General features: G+C 49.5%; 1 protein-coding gene across 1 annotated transcript in view; it reads left to right on the plus strand.

Annotated features, from left to right (window-relative positions):
• The window catches only part of SV2C (synaptic vesicle glycoprotein 2C), a 134,333-nt gene extending 120,329 nt beyond the window's left edge, over positions 1 to 14,004 (plus strand). Inside the window, exon 12 of the mRNA XM_074994240.1 lies at positions 13,821 to 14,004. Within this exon, the coding sequence (XP_074850341.1) occupies positions 13,821 to 14,004 (184 nt within the window). The remainder of the gene's footprint in view (positions 1 to 13,820) is intronic.
• The last annotated feature ends 350 nt before the right edge of the window (positions 14,005 to 14,354 follow it).

A 14,354-nucleotide genomic window follows, 5' to 3' on the forward strand; every position in this document is an offset into this window, starting at 1 on the left:
GATGTGGTTCAACTGCACTCTATTTGAAACTCATGTTTGCTTTTGTATATGACATGAATGCCTCAGAAATGCAGGTTGCCCAAGTTTCTTCCCTCTTCTTTCCCAGTAGCACAGGTATTCTGAATAGTGAACTCATTTCTTTGTGTGATGAACTGCAGATTCACTTTCTAATTACTGGGATTGTGATTCCTCATCAAATCATACAAAATCTCCTTCTCAATGCTGCAAAGATAATCTAGTCTACTATTATCTGTATCTTCTCCGTTTATTTCACATCCATCATCAGAATATCTGGTGGCATAACCAAATTATAAAACCACATGAATGATCTAAAACTATACTAGAACTTTCACTTCTCCCCCACTTTAATAGCAGGTAAGATCAACTAGAACTTTTGTTCACAATTCTTATCCTTCTACTCTTCTTTGTTTATTTGTATTCTGTTTTACTCCACCCCCAAGGTGGGCAGAGCAGTGGCATTTTTAATCCTTCTCCTGGCTAGAACCCTCACAATTGTTTCTTGTCTTTATTTTTAGGCTACTTGCTGTATGTTTTGTTTCGGATATGATCTCAAAGAACATTCAACTACAATAGAATCTTGTATCAGAGGGATAGCCCAGTTAGTCTGTATCTTCAAAAACAAGTCCTGTGGCACCTTGTAGACTACCAGATATTTTGGAGCATAAGCTTTCGAGGGCAAAGACCCACTTCGTCATACATGTGTAGGTCCAGAAGAGAAGGGAGTCCCAGTCAAGAGGAGAGCCAGAGTTAACAAGGTCAGTTCAGTCATGGAGGATGTGCCCCATTATCAGCAGCTAAAGTGGAGTTGTGAACATCAAGAGGGGAGAAACTGCTTTTGTAACTGGCCAGCCACTCCCAGTCTCTGTTCAGTCCTTGGTTGATGGTGTGAAATTTGCAAATGAATTGCAGTTCTGCAGTTTCACTTTGGAGTCTCTTTTTACAGTTTTTTTGTTGCAGGATGGTTACTTTTAAGTCTGTTACTGAGCATCTGGGAAGATTGAAATGTTCTCCTAAAGGTTTTTGTATGTTACCATTCCTGATATCTGATTTGTGTCCATTTTATTCTTTTATGTAGAGACTGTCCAGTTTGTCCAGTGAATATTGCAGTGGGGCATTGCTGGCACATGATGGCATATATTATATTAGTAGACGTGCTGGTGACTGAGCCCCTGATGGTGTGGCTGATGTGGTTAGGTTCTGTGATGATGTTGCTGGTGTAGATACGTGAGCAGAGTTGGTACTGAGATTTGTCGCAGGGATTGGTTCCAGGTGTACAGTTACTGTGGTGTGGTCTGGTGAAGATTTGTTTCAGGTTGGCAGGCTGTCTGCAGGTGAGGACTGGCCTGCCTCCCCAGATTTGTGAGAGTGAAGCATCGTTGCCCAGGATGGGTTGTAAATCACTGATGATGCATTGGAGAGGTTTTAGCTGGAGGCTGTATGTGATGGCCAGTGGTTTTCTGTTGTTTTCCTAGCTGGGCCTGTCTTGTAGCAAGTGGCTTCTTGGTACACGCCTGGTTCTGTCAGTCTGTTTCTTCACTTCCTTAGGTGGGTATTGTAGTTTTAGAAAAGCTTGGTAAAGGTCTTTCAGGTATTTGTCTCTGTCTGAGGGATTAGAGCAAATGCGGTTGCACTTTTTGCTTTGCTGTATACAATGGATTATGTGGTGTGCCCTGGATGGAAGCCGGAGGCATGTAGGTAAGCATAGAGGTCCGTGGGTTTCCAGTATAGGGTGGTGTTTATGTGACCATCGCTTATTTGCACAGTAGTGTCCAGGAAGTGGATCTCTTGTGTGGACTGGTCCAGGCTGAGGTTGATGGTGGGGTGGAAACTGTTGAAATCATGGTGAAACTCTTCAGAAGCCTCCTTCCCAGGGGTCCAGATGATGATGTTATCAATGCAGCACACGTAGAGGAAGGGCACTAGGGGATGATTGTTGAGGAAGTGTTGTTACAGGTCAGCCATACAAATGTTGGCATACTGTGGGGTCATGCAGGTGCCCATAGCAGTGCCACTGATTTGAAGGTATAAATTGTCCTCAAATCTGAAATAGCTGTAGGCGAGGACAAAGTCACAAAGTTCCGCCACCATTTGTGCCTCGGCCTCATCAGGGATACTGTTTCTAACAGCTTGGAGTCCATCTTTATGTGGGATGTTGGTGTAAAGCGCCGCTACATCTGTGGTGGCCAGGATGGTGTTTTCAGGAAGGTTACCAATGAATTATAGTTTTGTAAGGAAGATGGTGGTATCAGGAAAAAAACTGGGAGTGCTGGTGGCTTAGGATCTGAGTAGGGAGCCACATATCCAGACAATCCTGTAATAAGAGTGCAAATGCCTGAGATGATGGGGTGTCCAGGATTACCAGGTTTATGGATCTTGGGTAATAGATAGAATAAACCTGGTTGGGGCTCTAGCAGCATATCTGTGTAGATTTGTTCCTGTGCTTTTGTAGGGAGGATCGTGAGCAGATGGTGTAATTTCTCTTTGTTTCCTCAGTGGGATCATAGGACAGTGGCTTGTAAAATGTGTTATTGGACAACAACCCTTCACTCTCACAAACCTTGAGAAGTAGGCCAGTCCTCACCTACAGACAGCCTGCCAACCTGAAACAAATTCTCACCAGCAACTATAGACCACACCACAGTAATTCTAAACCTGGAACCAATCCTTGCAACAAATCTCGCTGCCAACTCTGCTCACATGTCTACACCAGCAACGTCATCACAGAACCTAGCCACATCAGCCACACCATCAGGGGCTCAGTCACCTGCACGTCTACTAATATAATATATGCTATCATGTACCAGCAATGCCCCACTGCAATATTCACTGGACAAACTGGACAGTCTCTACGTAAAAGAATAAATGGACACAAATCAGGTATCAGGAATGGTAACATACAAAAACCTTTAGGAGAACACTTCAGTCTCCCTGGGTATTCAGTAACAGATTAAAAGGTAACCATCCTGCAAAAAAAAAAAAAAACTTTAAAAACAGACTCCAAAGTGAAACTGCAGAACTGCAATTCATTTGCAAATTTCACACCATCAACCAAGGATTGAACAGAGACTGGGAGTGGTTAGCCAGTTACAAAAGCAGTTTCTTGATGTTCACAACTCCACATTAGCTACTGATAATGGGCCACATCCTCCCTGGCTGAACTGACCTGGTTTCTTCTCTCTTGCTGTTCAGGACTCTACTTCAGCTGCTGATAATGGGCCACATTCTCCATGACTGAACTGACCTTGTCAGCTCTGGCCTGCCTCTTGACTGGGATTCCCTCCTGTTCATGAGCCTATATATTTAGACCCTTCTCTGGACCCACTCATGCATCTGATGAAGCGGGTCTTTGCCCACGAAAGCTCATGCTCCAAAATATCTGTTAGTCTATAAGGTGCCACAGGACTTCTTGTTGTTTTTAACAGAATCTTGGTCATTCCCATCTGCTGACATGCACTTGTTCTCTCCTGCAGTTAACTTCAGATAAAGTCATTTGGTTTTACAAAAAAAAAAAATTAAAGGGGAAGGTGGCTAACTCACTTGATCTAGTTCTTTAAATACTCGTCATCAAGGTTCTGAAAATACAGGACCCCTAATTCTCTGTCTGTAGTTCCTTTTCTTAAGTCTCCTATTCTGTGCCTTCCATATGAGGTGGTGAACAATCACATGGCAGGGATTTATAACCTGAGTACACAATTGTCCTTCATGAACTGTTCATCTGGTTGCAGAAAAGCAAATGCAGTGGTCCTACTTATGGATAAAACTTTGCACCTTGTCGGTTTATGATATGAAACTGTGTCATAATATGAAAGGGGAAAACACCGGACATGCTTGAATTGTTAACATTAGAAGATTGGCAGTAGTATATTGAGCAAAAAACTGCTAGCTTCCATTATGTCTTCTCTCATATATTCCAGGGTGCCGTGGTAATGCTATTCAGAGTCTTATGTGAGGGTGTGTACACTGACACTGGGTCTGGAGAGTAGAGTGTCAGATCCCTGGCCTGTACACGCAGATGTCCCTGCAAAGGCTGCATGGAATTCAGGAAAATGCAGTCACTAGGTGCTATGGCTAACATGACCTCCCAGGAGAGGGTAGTTTTGCTCACTGTACTTGCATACTTAAAATGCGCCAACTGAACCATAGCAGCACTTTGATTGGCTGCACAGGGAGCGCACGGCTCTCATAAGCTGCGTCTACACGTGCACGCTACTTCGAAGTAGCGGCACCAACTTCGACGTTAGGCGGCGAGACGTCGAAGTCGCTAACCTCATGAGGAGATAGGAATAGCGCCCTACTTCGACGTTCAACGTCGAAGTAGGGACCGTGTAGACGATCCGCGTCCCGCAACGTCAAAATTGCTGGGTCCTCCATGGCGGCCATCAGCTGGGGGGTTGAGAGATGCTCTCTCTCCAGCCCCTGCGGGGCTCTATGGTCACCATGGGCAGCAGCCCTTAGCCCAGGGCTTCTGGCTGCTTCTGCGGCAGCTGGGGATCTATGCTGCAGGCACAGGGTCTGCAACCAGTTGTCAGCTCTGTGGATCTTGTGTTGTTTAGTGCAACTGTGTCTGGGAGGGGCCCTTTAAGGGAGCGGCTGGCTGTTGAGTCCGCCCTGTGACCCTGTCTGCAGCTGTGCCTGGCATCCCTATTTCGATGTGTGCTACTTTGACGTGTAGACGTTCCCTCGCTGCGCCTATTTCGATGTTGGGCTGAGCAACGTCGAAGTTGAACATCGACGTTGCCGGCCCTGGAGGACGTGTAGACGTTATTCATCGAAATAGACTATTTCGATGTCGCAACATCGAAATAAGCTATTTCAATGTTGGCTGCACGTGTAGACGTAGCCATAGTCAGTATTCTGTTCGATCAGAGCGCACCTCACTTTACGGGCTCTTGCTTGACATGCAAGTGACTTTAGTAATACCAACAGGACAAAAACCTCCACAGACAGCAACCAGTGAAATCTGGTAACCCTCTGCATGGGCAGTGGTAAACCAAACATCTCATGGGCCACATATAGAAACCTAATGGGCCAGAGGTTACCCACCATTGGCTTAAAGGAAGTCATTTCCCTTGTCATGGCTAAACTAAACCAGCCCTCCCTAGCACCAGAACTAAAACCTATCTTCTAACTGCTACCTTGCGCATCTCTGTACTTCTGGAGGATTTTGCATATTCTGTTATTACTAAATGATATAAAATTGACTTGCTCTGTTCCTGTCAGTTTTCAAAGGGGAGCACTGGATTGTGACTACATAACTCCCACCCCCACCCATCCATTCACCCTGTCGCTAATGGGAATCACAGAGCCAATTGCTCACATAGCATCAAAAACTGGAGTGTGTGCCAACAATTTGCCCATTAACTGATCAGTGTACTGCAGATGGGTACAATGTTTGATAATGATTTCACGCCTTCAGGCATCTGCATTTCAAGCCACACTGAGTGCTTTGATGATTCACCAAGTTTCCTTGATGATTCAGAATGTCTGCATACTACTTCTCCTCTTCCAGCCACTGCAGCAAGGCTTGCAGCAAAGACATAATGGGAGGATGTGCCGTGTTGGGCTTGGAGTTTGGGGCAGACATATAGCATTTCTCAATCTCCCCATCAGACGAGAATGAGTTATGGGGGCAGTGAAGGGAAGTGTTAATAGGGTATATAATTGATTGGAATCACAAATATTTTAGCAAATAGGTTTGTATTTTAAAATTGTAGGACCTGCTTCAGCATTCCTTGAGCATTGCTGTTCAGATGCGGGAGGCAAGGGTGACATTATTCAGACATTTTTCTTCATTTTTTTCAACATCTTATTTTTGTTCCTGATCAGAATTAACGTGGTATTTGTTCAAAAATTTATGCTTGGAGACCGCTTAGAGAGCAGAAGATTGCATTTTGTGAAGTGTTCACTTTAAATCCTCAAAGAGTCAGGAGCCAAAAAAGGGCTTATTTTATTTTATTAATCACTGCTTGTGATCATTTGACAATGTTAATGAGGCAAAATTAGCAGCACCATCCAGTTGTAAAACTTTGACTCTGCCAATTATTTTTTACAAAACAGCTGAGTTTTTCCAATGCCTGAATGCTACACCAATTTAATTCAAATATATTACATACCATCTTCAAACAATTGCCTTTGTGTTTGAGTTAAAATACAGAGACGTCCAGCTGATAACTGTCCCAGAATATAATGCAGGTTCTGAATAAGTTAGTGTAGAGAACAGGATATGAAAATAAATTATCCAAAATGCACAGGAAATTATATGCAAGCCCTTGTTATAACTGGATGGTGTAAGCAAATAGCATCTGTGAAGCAATTTACCTCTTCAGAGTAATATAAAAAGTATCCTCATAGGTACCTTAGCAATGCGCTTCCAAATATTTTATATCTTGATTTGTGTCTAAATTTGCATAAGTGTTGTTTTTCTAAGTGTCCATAATCTTTTAGGCAAATTTTGACCTTCAGGCACTAATGGAAGCTACAATAATGCATATGTGTCCATATACACACACACACACTAATCATAACAAATCAGTCACGTGTCTTTAGGATTATTTTCTGTGCACAAATAAAGACAAAAATGGAATATCCAGTTTTCGCACTAAGTAGTCCCTTTCTTCCATCATGATACTCCTCCCAGTACCAGCCAAGCCCTCTGCCCCTCTGCCTTCCCCACAGTTCGCCCTGGCACTGGTCAGACTGGAGACATGGCCCTTCCAAGAGGTCCTCTCTGTACCAGTCAGTTTCCTTCAGATGCCACTATATTATTACCCCATTTTGTAATGTGGGACTTCTTTCCTCATGAGGCTCACCTTACCCCACAGACTCTGCTGGGGAGATGGGGGAAATCACATCCTGCGCTCTGGGGGGCTCACTAATGGTTTGTCTGTATTGCAGCTGGGAGAGTGCTTCCCAGCATCGATAAACTTGTGCTAGCTCTGCTCAAGCCAGTGCACTAAATATAGCAGTGTGGATGATGGTAGCATGGGTGGTGGCTCAGGCTAGTTGCCCAAGCACATATCCTGGGGCAGTCCAAGTGAGCGTCCACTGGGCAAGCCCTAGCTGCTGCCCATGCTACCCCAACTAAACTGCTGTTTTTGTGCAAGCAGACCTAGCGCCTACTGAAGCGCCAGCCTCCTTCAGCAATGTTCCCAAGATTCACACAGCCCTCCCCTCGATCAGTGTCTGCAGCAGTTCTTAAAAACATAAGAACAGCCATCCTGGGTCAGACCAAAGGTCCATCTAGCCCAGCATCCAGTCTTCTGACAGTGGCCAGTGCCAGGTGCTTTGGAGGGAAAGAACAGAACAGGTAATCATCGTTTCTAGAGCTTCCCCAAATCTCTGTCAGGGATTGGCTTTAGCAGCTTTTCAGGCAGCATCCCAAAGGCTTCCTTGGTTCATCCGTCAGGGCTTGTCTACGCTGTGGGTGTTGCTTTAAAACAAAATAAAACAAAAAAATGTTTTCCACAGAAAATCGCTGAAGCGTTCACACAGGCAAGCAGGATAATTTGAGATAAGAGGTCTTTTCCCTCGAAATAATTACTCCGGCTGTGCAAATGGCTTTTGCCAGTCCCTGCCCCGCGCTGTCCCTGACCCCCCAGCTTTGCAAGGTCAAAAAGGAATGTGTGAGAAAAAAACACAGCTGTGTGTATGTGCAGCTCATGTGAAGGCTCCTTTTGCAATGTTGCAGCTGTAAATGAGAACGCTCCTTTTTCCAATGCCATGGCTGTTTGAATGCACTTTTCCAATGTTGCTTATTTTGACATTAGAACATCAAAATAAGTACCATTGGAAAAAACCTGCAGTGTAGAGCATTTCGGTCAGAGAATTTCAGTCAACTCCTGGGCAGTATTTTCAGGGTTTCATCAGTTTCCTCACCTAACAGTGAGTTTTAGTGATTCTCAGGAAACTCCCATTGGTCAGTACTAGTCCCTCTCCATCTGCAAATCTTGTAGCTTCAAAGGTGTTACTGAATGCCTTGGAAGCCTCTCGTCTCAAGTATAATCCCCAGCACACTTTGCCAGCAAGCAGTGATTACATGCCAGAGTAATAGGCACATTAGGGACAAAAGGTCATATGCCTAGGTGTTGATGGCCACTGAGAGTGGACCTCCCAGTACTCTCCTGCTTACCATTTCAAGCAACATATCTTGATAGCTTCTGTATTGCATATGCCTGTCTCTTCCCCACTCCCTCAAACAGATCACTGACTTTTTCTGCTTGTGTAGCATAGGCAAGGGACATAACAGAAGCTGCGTCTACAAGAGCCGGCTACTTCGAAGTAGCCGCACCAACTTCGAAATAGCGCCCGCCACGTCTACACATGGCGAGTGCTATTTCGAAGTTGAAATCGACGTAAGGTGGTGAGATGTCGAAGTTGCTATCCCCATCAGGAGATGGGAATAGCGCCCTACTTCGACGTTGAACGTCGAAGTAGGGCACGTGTAGGCGATCCGCATGCTGCAACATCGAAAGAGAGGGGTCCGCCAAGGCGGCCATCAGCTGACGGGTTGAGAGATGCTCTCTCCAGCCCCTGAGCTCTATGGTCACCGTGTGCAGCAGCCCCTTAAAGCTCCCCGCCCCCTGCGTTCCTGTGCAGGAAGCTGAGAGCGCGTGCAGGCGGCAGCACAGCCACGCGGCCGGCCTGCACGCACGTCCTCCCAGAGCCCCAACCCACCACCCCCACAGTGATGGCCACTTGCCAGCCCCCCAAGCGCCCCCAGGGCACCCCCCCAAGGGGAGCCAGGGCTCCCAGCCAGCCCGGGAAGAGGCAGCGGAGCCCCTCCTGGACGGAGGCCGAGATCCGGGACCTGCTGGGGCTCTGGGGCGAGGAGGAGGTGCTCCAGGTAATGGGGAGCAAGAGGCGGAACGCGGATGCGTTCGCTCGGTTGGCCGAGGGCCTGGCTGCCCGGAGTCACCCTGCCCGCACTCCTGACCACGTCAGGAGTAAGGTGAAGGAGCTGCGGCAGGGTTACGCCCGGGCCCAGGATGCGGCCAGCCAATCTGGGGCCGCCCCCGCCACTTGCCCCTTTTACAGAGAGCTCAGGTCCATCCTGGGCCCCCGGTACACCTCCTCCCCGCCAGCCACTCTTGACACCTCGGCCGACGAGCCCCAGCAGGCCCAGGAGACGGAGTGCGCCCCGGAGGCAAGCCGTGCACCCCTGAGGCCCCCCCCAAGAGCCCACCCCTGGGATGCAGAAGGAGGAGGAGGGGGACTTCTCCAGCGATGGGGGGCTCCGGATCCCCATCCCGTCCCGGAGCTCCAGCAGGGCATCCGCCCAGTGGGTGTCCCCTGACCGTGAGAGCGGACCGTCAGGTATGTACCCCCCCGGTGCACACCCCTGGGGTTAAGGGGCGGGGACAAGAGACATAACCAGGGCCCTCCACATGCCCAGATGACCATGGCCCCAGGGACAGCAGTGGCATGTCCCTCAGAAGAGTGTATCAGCCCCTGCCCCCCAGCAGGACAGCGCCATGCCCCATCCCTGGGGATGGGCGGGGGGACACCCATCAGCACCATCTCCCGGGGACGGGGATGGGGAACCAGCAGCAGAGGGGTGGAGGGACAAGGGCCACGGACCAGGGCCCACACTAATGGCTGTCTCCACTCTTCTTCCCCCCTGTGTTCCGCAGCTGCACCATCGGAGGGCCCGGAGAGCGCTGGCGAGGTGTCCGTGGTCCCGGAGTGCTCACCGAGGCCATCCCAGCAGGCCAGCCCCTCAGCGGAGCACCGACCAGCCCCAGGATGGGGCCGACGGTAGACCCACCACCAGAGGACGGCCACGGACCCCCAGCTGCTCGCGACCCTCCAGCGTCAGCTAGAGGTGTCGGAGCGGCGCCTGCGGGTGGAGGAGTGGTGGCTGAAGCTCCAAAAGCGAGCGCTGGCCTGGCGCCAGGAGGTATGGGGGGCCTTCATGCGGACATTTGAGCGCATAGCGGAACACTTGGCCCCCCATGCCGCGCTGCCCTCCGCTCCACCCGCCGCTCTGACCGCCGTCCCACCACCGTCCGCCACCCTGGGGCCTGCCACCGAGGGGGACCTGGGGCCTGCAGACACCCGCCGGCCATATCTGCCAGTTTGCCTGGCCCCCACCCAGCCTCAGCCAGGGCTCCGGCTGAGGCGAGGGTCACGCCCTCCAACCCCGGGCGCCGGACAGTAGGGGTGCAGGGCCAAGAACGTGGCCCCCCCTCCACCTTTGTACATACCCCCCATTATTTGTATATAGTTTGTGTTGGACCCCTGTTTTGTTATGGTACCTGCCCCCCCATGTAAATAGTTCCCCTTTTTTTCTCTCTATATATATTGTATTTAATAACACATTTCACTGGTTGTTTTAAAAAAACAGGTCCATTTATTTGCAAGAAAAGTCGGGGGGGTGCTCTTGGGTGCTCTGTGGTGTGGGTGTGGGGGCAGGGAGTGTTGTGGAGGATGGGGGGGTGCAGCGGGTGGCCTGCCAGCATTCACCCTGCAGCCTCGTCAAAATGGGCCTGCAGGGCCTCCTGGACCCGGATCCCCTCGGGGTCCACCTGGCGACTGGGGGCAGCAGGTGGCTGCACGTTGGCCCTGCCAGCCTCCACAGCCCAGCCCTGCAAGAAGGCCTCTCCCTTGCTCTCCACCAGGTTGTGGAGTGCGCTGCACGCGCCCACAACCTGGGGGATGTTGGGGAGGCCTGCATCCAGGCGGGTGAGGAGACACATCCAGTGCCCTTTGAGGTGGCCGAAAGTGCGCTCGACCACCTGGCGTGCATGGTTCAAGCACGTGTTGAACCGCTGCTGGCTGGCTGAGAGATGGCCCGTGTAGGGGTGCATGAGCCAGGGCCGGAGGGGGTACGCCACGTCTGCGACGACACAAAGGGGCATGGTGGTGTCCCCCACAGAGATCTCCTGCTGGGGGATGTAGGTCCCCGCCTCAAGCCGGCGGCACAAGCCCGAATTTCTGAATACCCGGGCGTCGTGGGTGCTGCCAGGCCAGCCAACATAAATGTCCAGGAAGCGGCCCCGGCTGTCCACCAAGGCCTGGAGGACCACTGAATGGCATCCCTTCCTGTTGAGGAAGCGTCCTCCGCTGTGCTCCGGGGCACGGATGGGGATATGGGTCCCATCCAGAGCCCCAAAGCAATTTGGAAAGCCGAGGCTGGCAAACCCCGCAATGGCAGCATCCAGGTCCCCAAGCTGCACGAGCCTGTGGAGGAGCAGGGCGTTGATTGTGCAGACGACCTGCAGGGGAATGACATGAGAGAGCACCAGTGAGGGGTGCGCAGGGTGTGTCTGGCCCTCCACCCCAGGGCTTCCCTCCACCCCAGGGCTGCTTCCCCCACCCCGGGTCCTCTTACCTCCATGAGGACAGCTCCAACAGTGGTCTTGCCCATGCCGAACTGCTGCCCTACGGATCGGTAGCTGTCTGGAGTGGCCAGTTTCCAGACAGCAATGCCGACCTGTTTCTCGACTGTGAGGGCATGTCGCATGGTGGTGTCCTGGTGCCGTAAGGCAGGGGTGAGCCACTGGCAGAGCTCCAGGAATGTCTGCCGGCTCATGCGGAAATTCTGGAGCCAGCGCTCGTTGTCCCACTCGCTGAGCACCAGCTGCTCCCACCAGTCTGTGCTCATGGGGTAGCTCCACAGCCAGCGGAGGGGGGGGGGGGCGAGGGCAGCAAGGTCTGGGGCTGCTTCCTCCTCCCCTGGGGGCAGGTCCTCTTCCATGAATAAAAGGTGGTCAGCTGCCTCCTGCATAGCACTGAGCAGGGCAAGCACTGCTCCTGCAGGGGCAGGTGTGGGGACCTCTGGCTGCTGCTGCTGCTGCTGGGGGTCCATGCTGCTTTGACGGGTGTGCGTGCCTGTGGCTCTGCAGACCGTGTGCAGTGCAGGCTGCGTGTGTCTGGGAGGGGCCCTTTAAGGGAGCGGCTAGCTGTTGCCCCGGAAGTGCTAGTCCACCCTGTGACCCTGTCTGCGGCTGTTCCTGGCACCCTTATTTCGATGTGGGCTGCTTTGGCGTGTAGACGTTCCCCTGCAGTGCCTACTTCGATGTAGTGCTGCCCAACGTCGACGTTGAACGTCGACGGCACCAGCCCTGGAGGACGTGTAGACGCTATTCATCAAAATAGCTTATTTCGATTTCGCTACGTCGAAATAAGCTATTTCGATGTAGCGTCCCCGTGTAGACGTAGCTAGAGAGTAATAAATACTTTAGAAAAAAGTTCCTTTTTATTAAAGTCCAAGTACTTTAAAGGTGGCAAGGGAATAGTAAAGCATAGCTCTTGGCTATGGCAAGTGGACATCAGAGTGCCTGCCAAGGGTTTAATATAGTAATAGTCTCACAGATGTTATCAGTATTTTCCTATTTAAAGAAGAGGGTCTGTTCCACAAAAACTCATCACCTAATAAATAATATGCTTTAATATAGTAATGACAGTTATAATCACTGACTAGCTTGTAAAGTGTCGTGACTTCAGCAAGTGCATGATTCACAGTGCTGATGTGGAAGCAATCGATATCAGTGTTTGAGAATTTTCTTTCATACGAATTCTTGAGATGGAAGAATGTCAGCATTTATACAACATCCCACTGCAGCGTCTCCTTCTTGGTCTTTAGGTTTCACCCTTGTGGTCCTCTCACTGCAGCCCCTGATCAAATTCTCTGACACAGGAAACTGCTGTCCGAACACTTACTCACCAAAATTTCTGAGACCCTTTGCCTTCCTCTGCTTCTAATGAGAGGTGTTCTCTTTGGGATGTTCTGTGCAAAATTACAAAGCAACAGTTTCCATATCAGATAGTCATGGTTAAACAAGGTTTATTAAAATCAAAGTGATTTGCAGAACATAGCTAGGTTAACCTTATCATGAGCTTTGATGGAACATTAATAGGATTATATATTATGTTTCCATAAATCAATGTGCATTCTGATGCATTTTTGTTAGAATCTCAGCGAACAATCCACCTCCTTTTCCTGCCCTGTAGTATCTGTCAGGGTCAGAGGTGGGGAAAGTACCCAAAAAAATTACTGGAATAAAAGTGCAGGCACTTGGGGGGTGTACGTAAGTACAGGTTACGGTGTCCTTCTGGAAAACTACTCGAGTAAAAGTGTACGTACACGTACACACACATCACATCGAGATTGTACTCAAGTATCCAGCAGTGAAAGCCTCTGTAGTTTTACTCAAGTAACTTTTGGGGTGCTTTTTCCACCTCTGCTTAGAGTACATCAACACTTCAAAGTAAAACTTGTGGCACCAAATCTTTAGGGCCTAACTCAATTGATGCAGAGTCGCAGGAGCTGAGGCCATAGGGCTGAAAATAGCAGTGTAGTTTTTCTGGCTTGGCTTGGAGCCTGGACTCTGAGGTCCTATTTGCTAGTGAGCTTTCAGAAACCAGATTTCAGCACAAGACCCAACAGTTTTATAGCTCTGCAGCCCAGCTATGCAAGCCTAAGTCATTTCACCCAGGCTCTAAGACTTACATCTAAGCTCCATCCCAAGACCCAGTTTTCAAGCCCCAATTTGGTGCATGTCCAATGTCTCAGTGTTCATTATCAGATGAGGGTGAGGTCACATGAGCATTTACTCAGGGTGTTTGATCTGGTAGGCTAACTGGCCAAAAGTAACACTTTCTGTTCCCCATACAAAGATGATTTCCCCCTTGTTCTGTTGGCACACTATAAAATCAAGAGGGCAGATTCTGTGCTGATGTAAATCAGGATGGCTCCTCTGAAGTCCATGGAACAATCCTGTTTTATCCCAGTTGTGGCTTTGTCCCAAAGGCTTTAATTTTTCAAGCAAGTTTAATGTTGTTCTTTTTTTCTCTTTTAGGGCTACAGGCTTCGGCTTTTTGAATGCACTATGCAAAGCAGCTGCTGTACTTGGAAACTTGATATTTGGTTCCCTTGTTGGCATCACCAAAGCAATCCCCATTCTCCTAGCTTCTACTGTTCTCGTGTGTGGCGGTCTGGTGGGACTTCGACTTCCTGACACAAGAACCCAGGTGTTGATGTAAAACTGGAAAAAAGCCATTTATGATTTATTTCTCCCTCCTTTCAAGTGTCAGCTCTCCAAACTGAACGATTCAAAGGCTTCAGATTTTCAGCTCTTACAGTGGTGATCAGATAGCAGAAATCTAACTCAAAATGAGATATTTTTCTGTAGTAGGATTGTCAGTGGTCCAGTTTTCAACCAGAAAGACTGGTTGAAAAGCTACAGTCAGCACTGCTGACTGGACCACTAACAGTCTGGTTGGTGTAGGGCTGGTAGGCTCCTTACCCAGTTCTGTATAGCTCCCTGGAAGCAGTGACATGTCTCATGGCTCCTCAGCAGAGGGACAGCCATGGGAGCTCCATGCACTGCCTT

Source organism: Carettochelys insculpta, chromosome 5 (genome assembly GCF_033958435.1).
Source record: "Carettochelys insculpta isolate YL-2023 chromosome 5, ASM3395843v1, whole genome shotgun sequence".
In the NCBI taxonomy this organism is placed as follows: Eukaryota; Metazoa; Chordata; order Testudines; family Carettochelyidae; genus Carettochelys; species Carettochelys insculpta.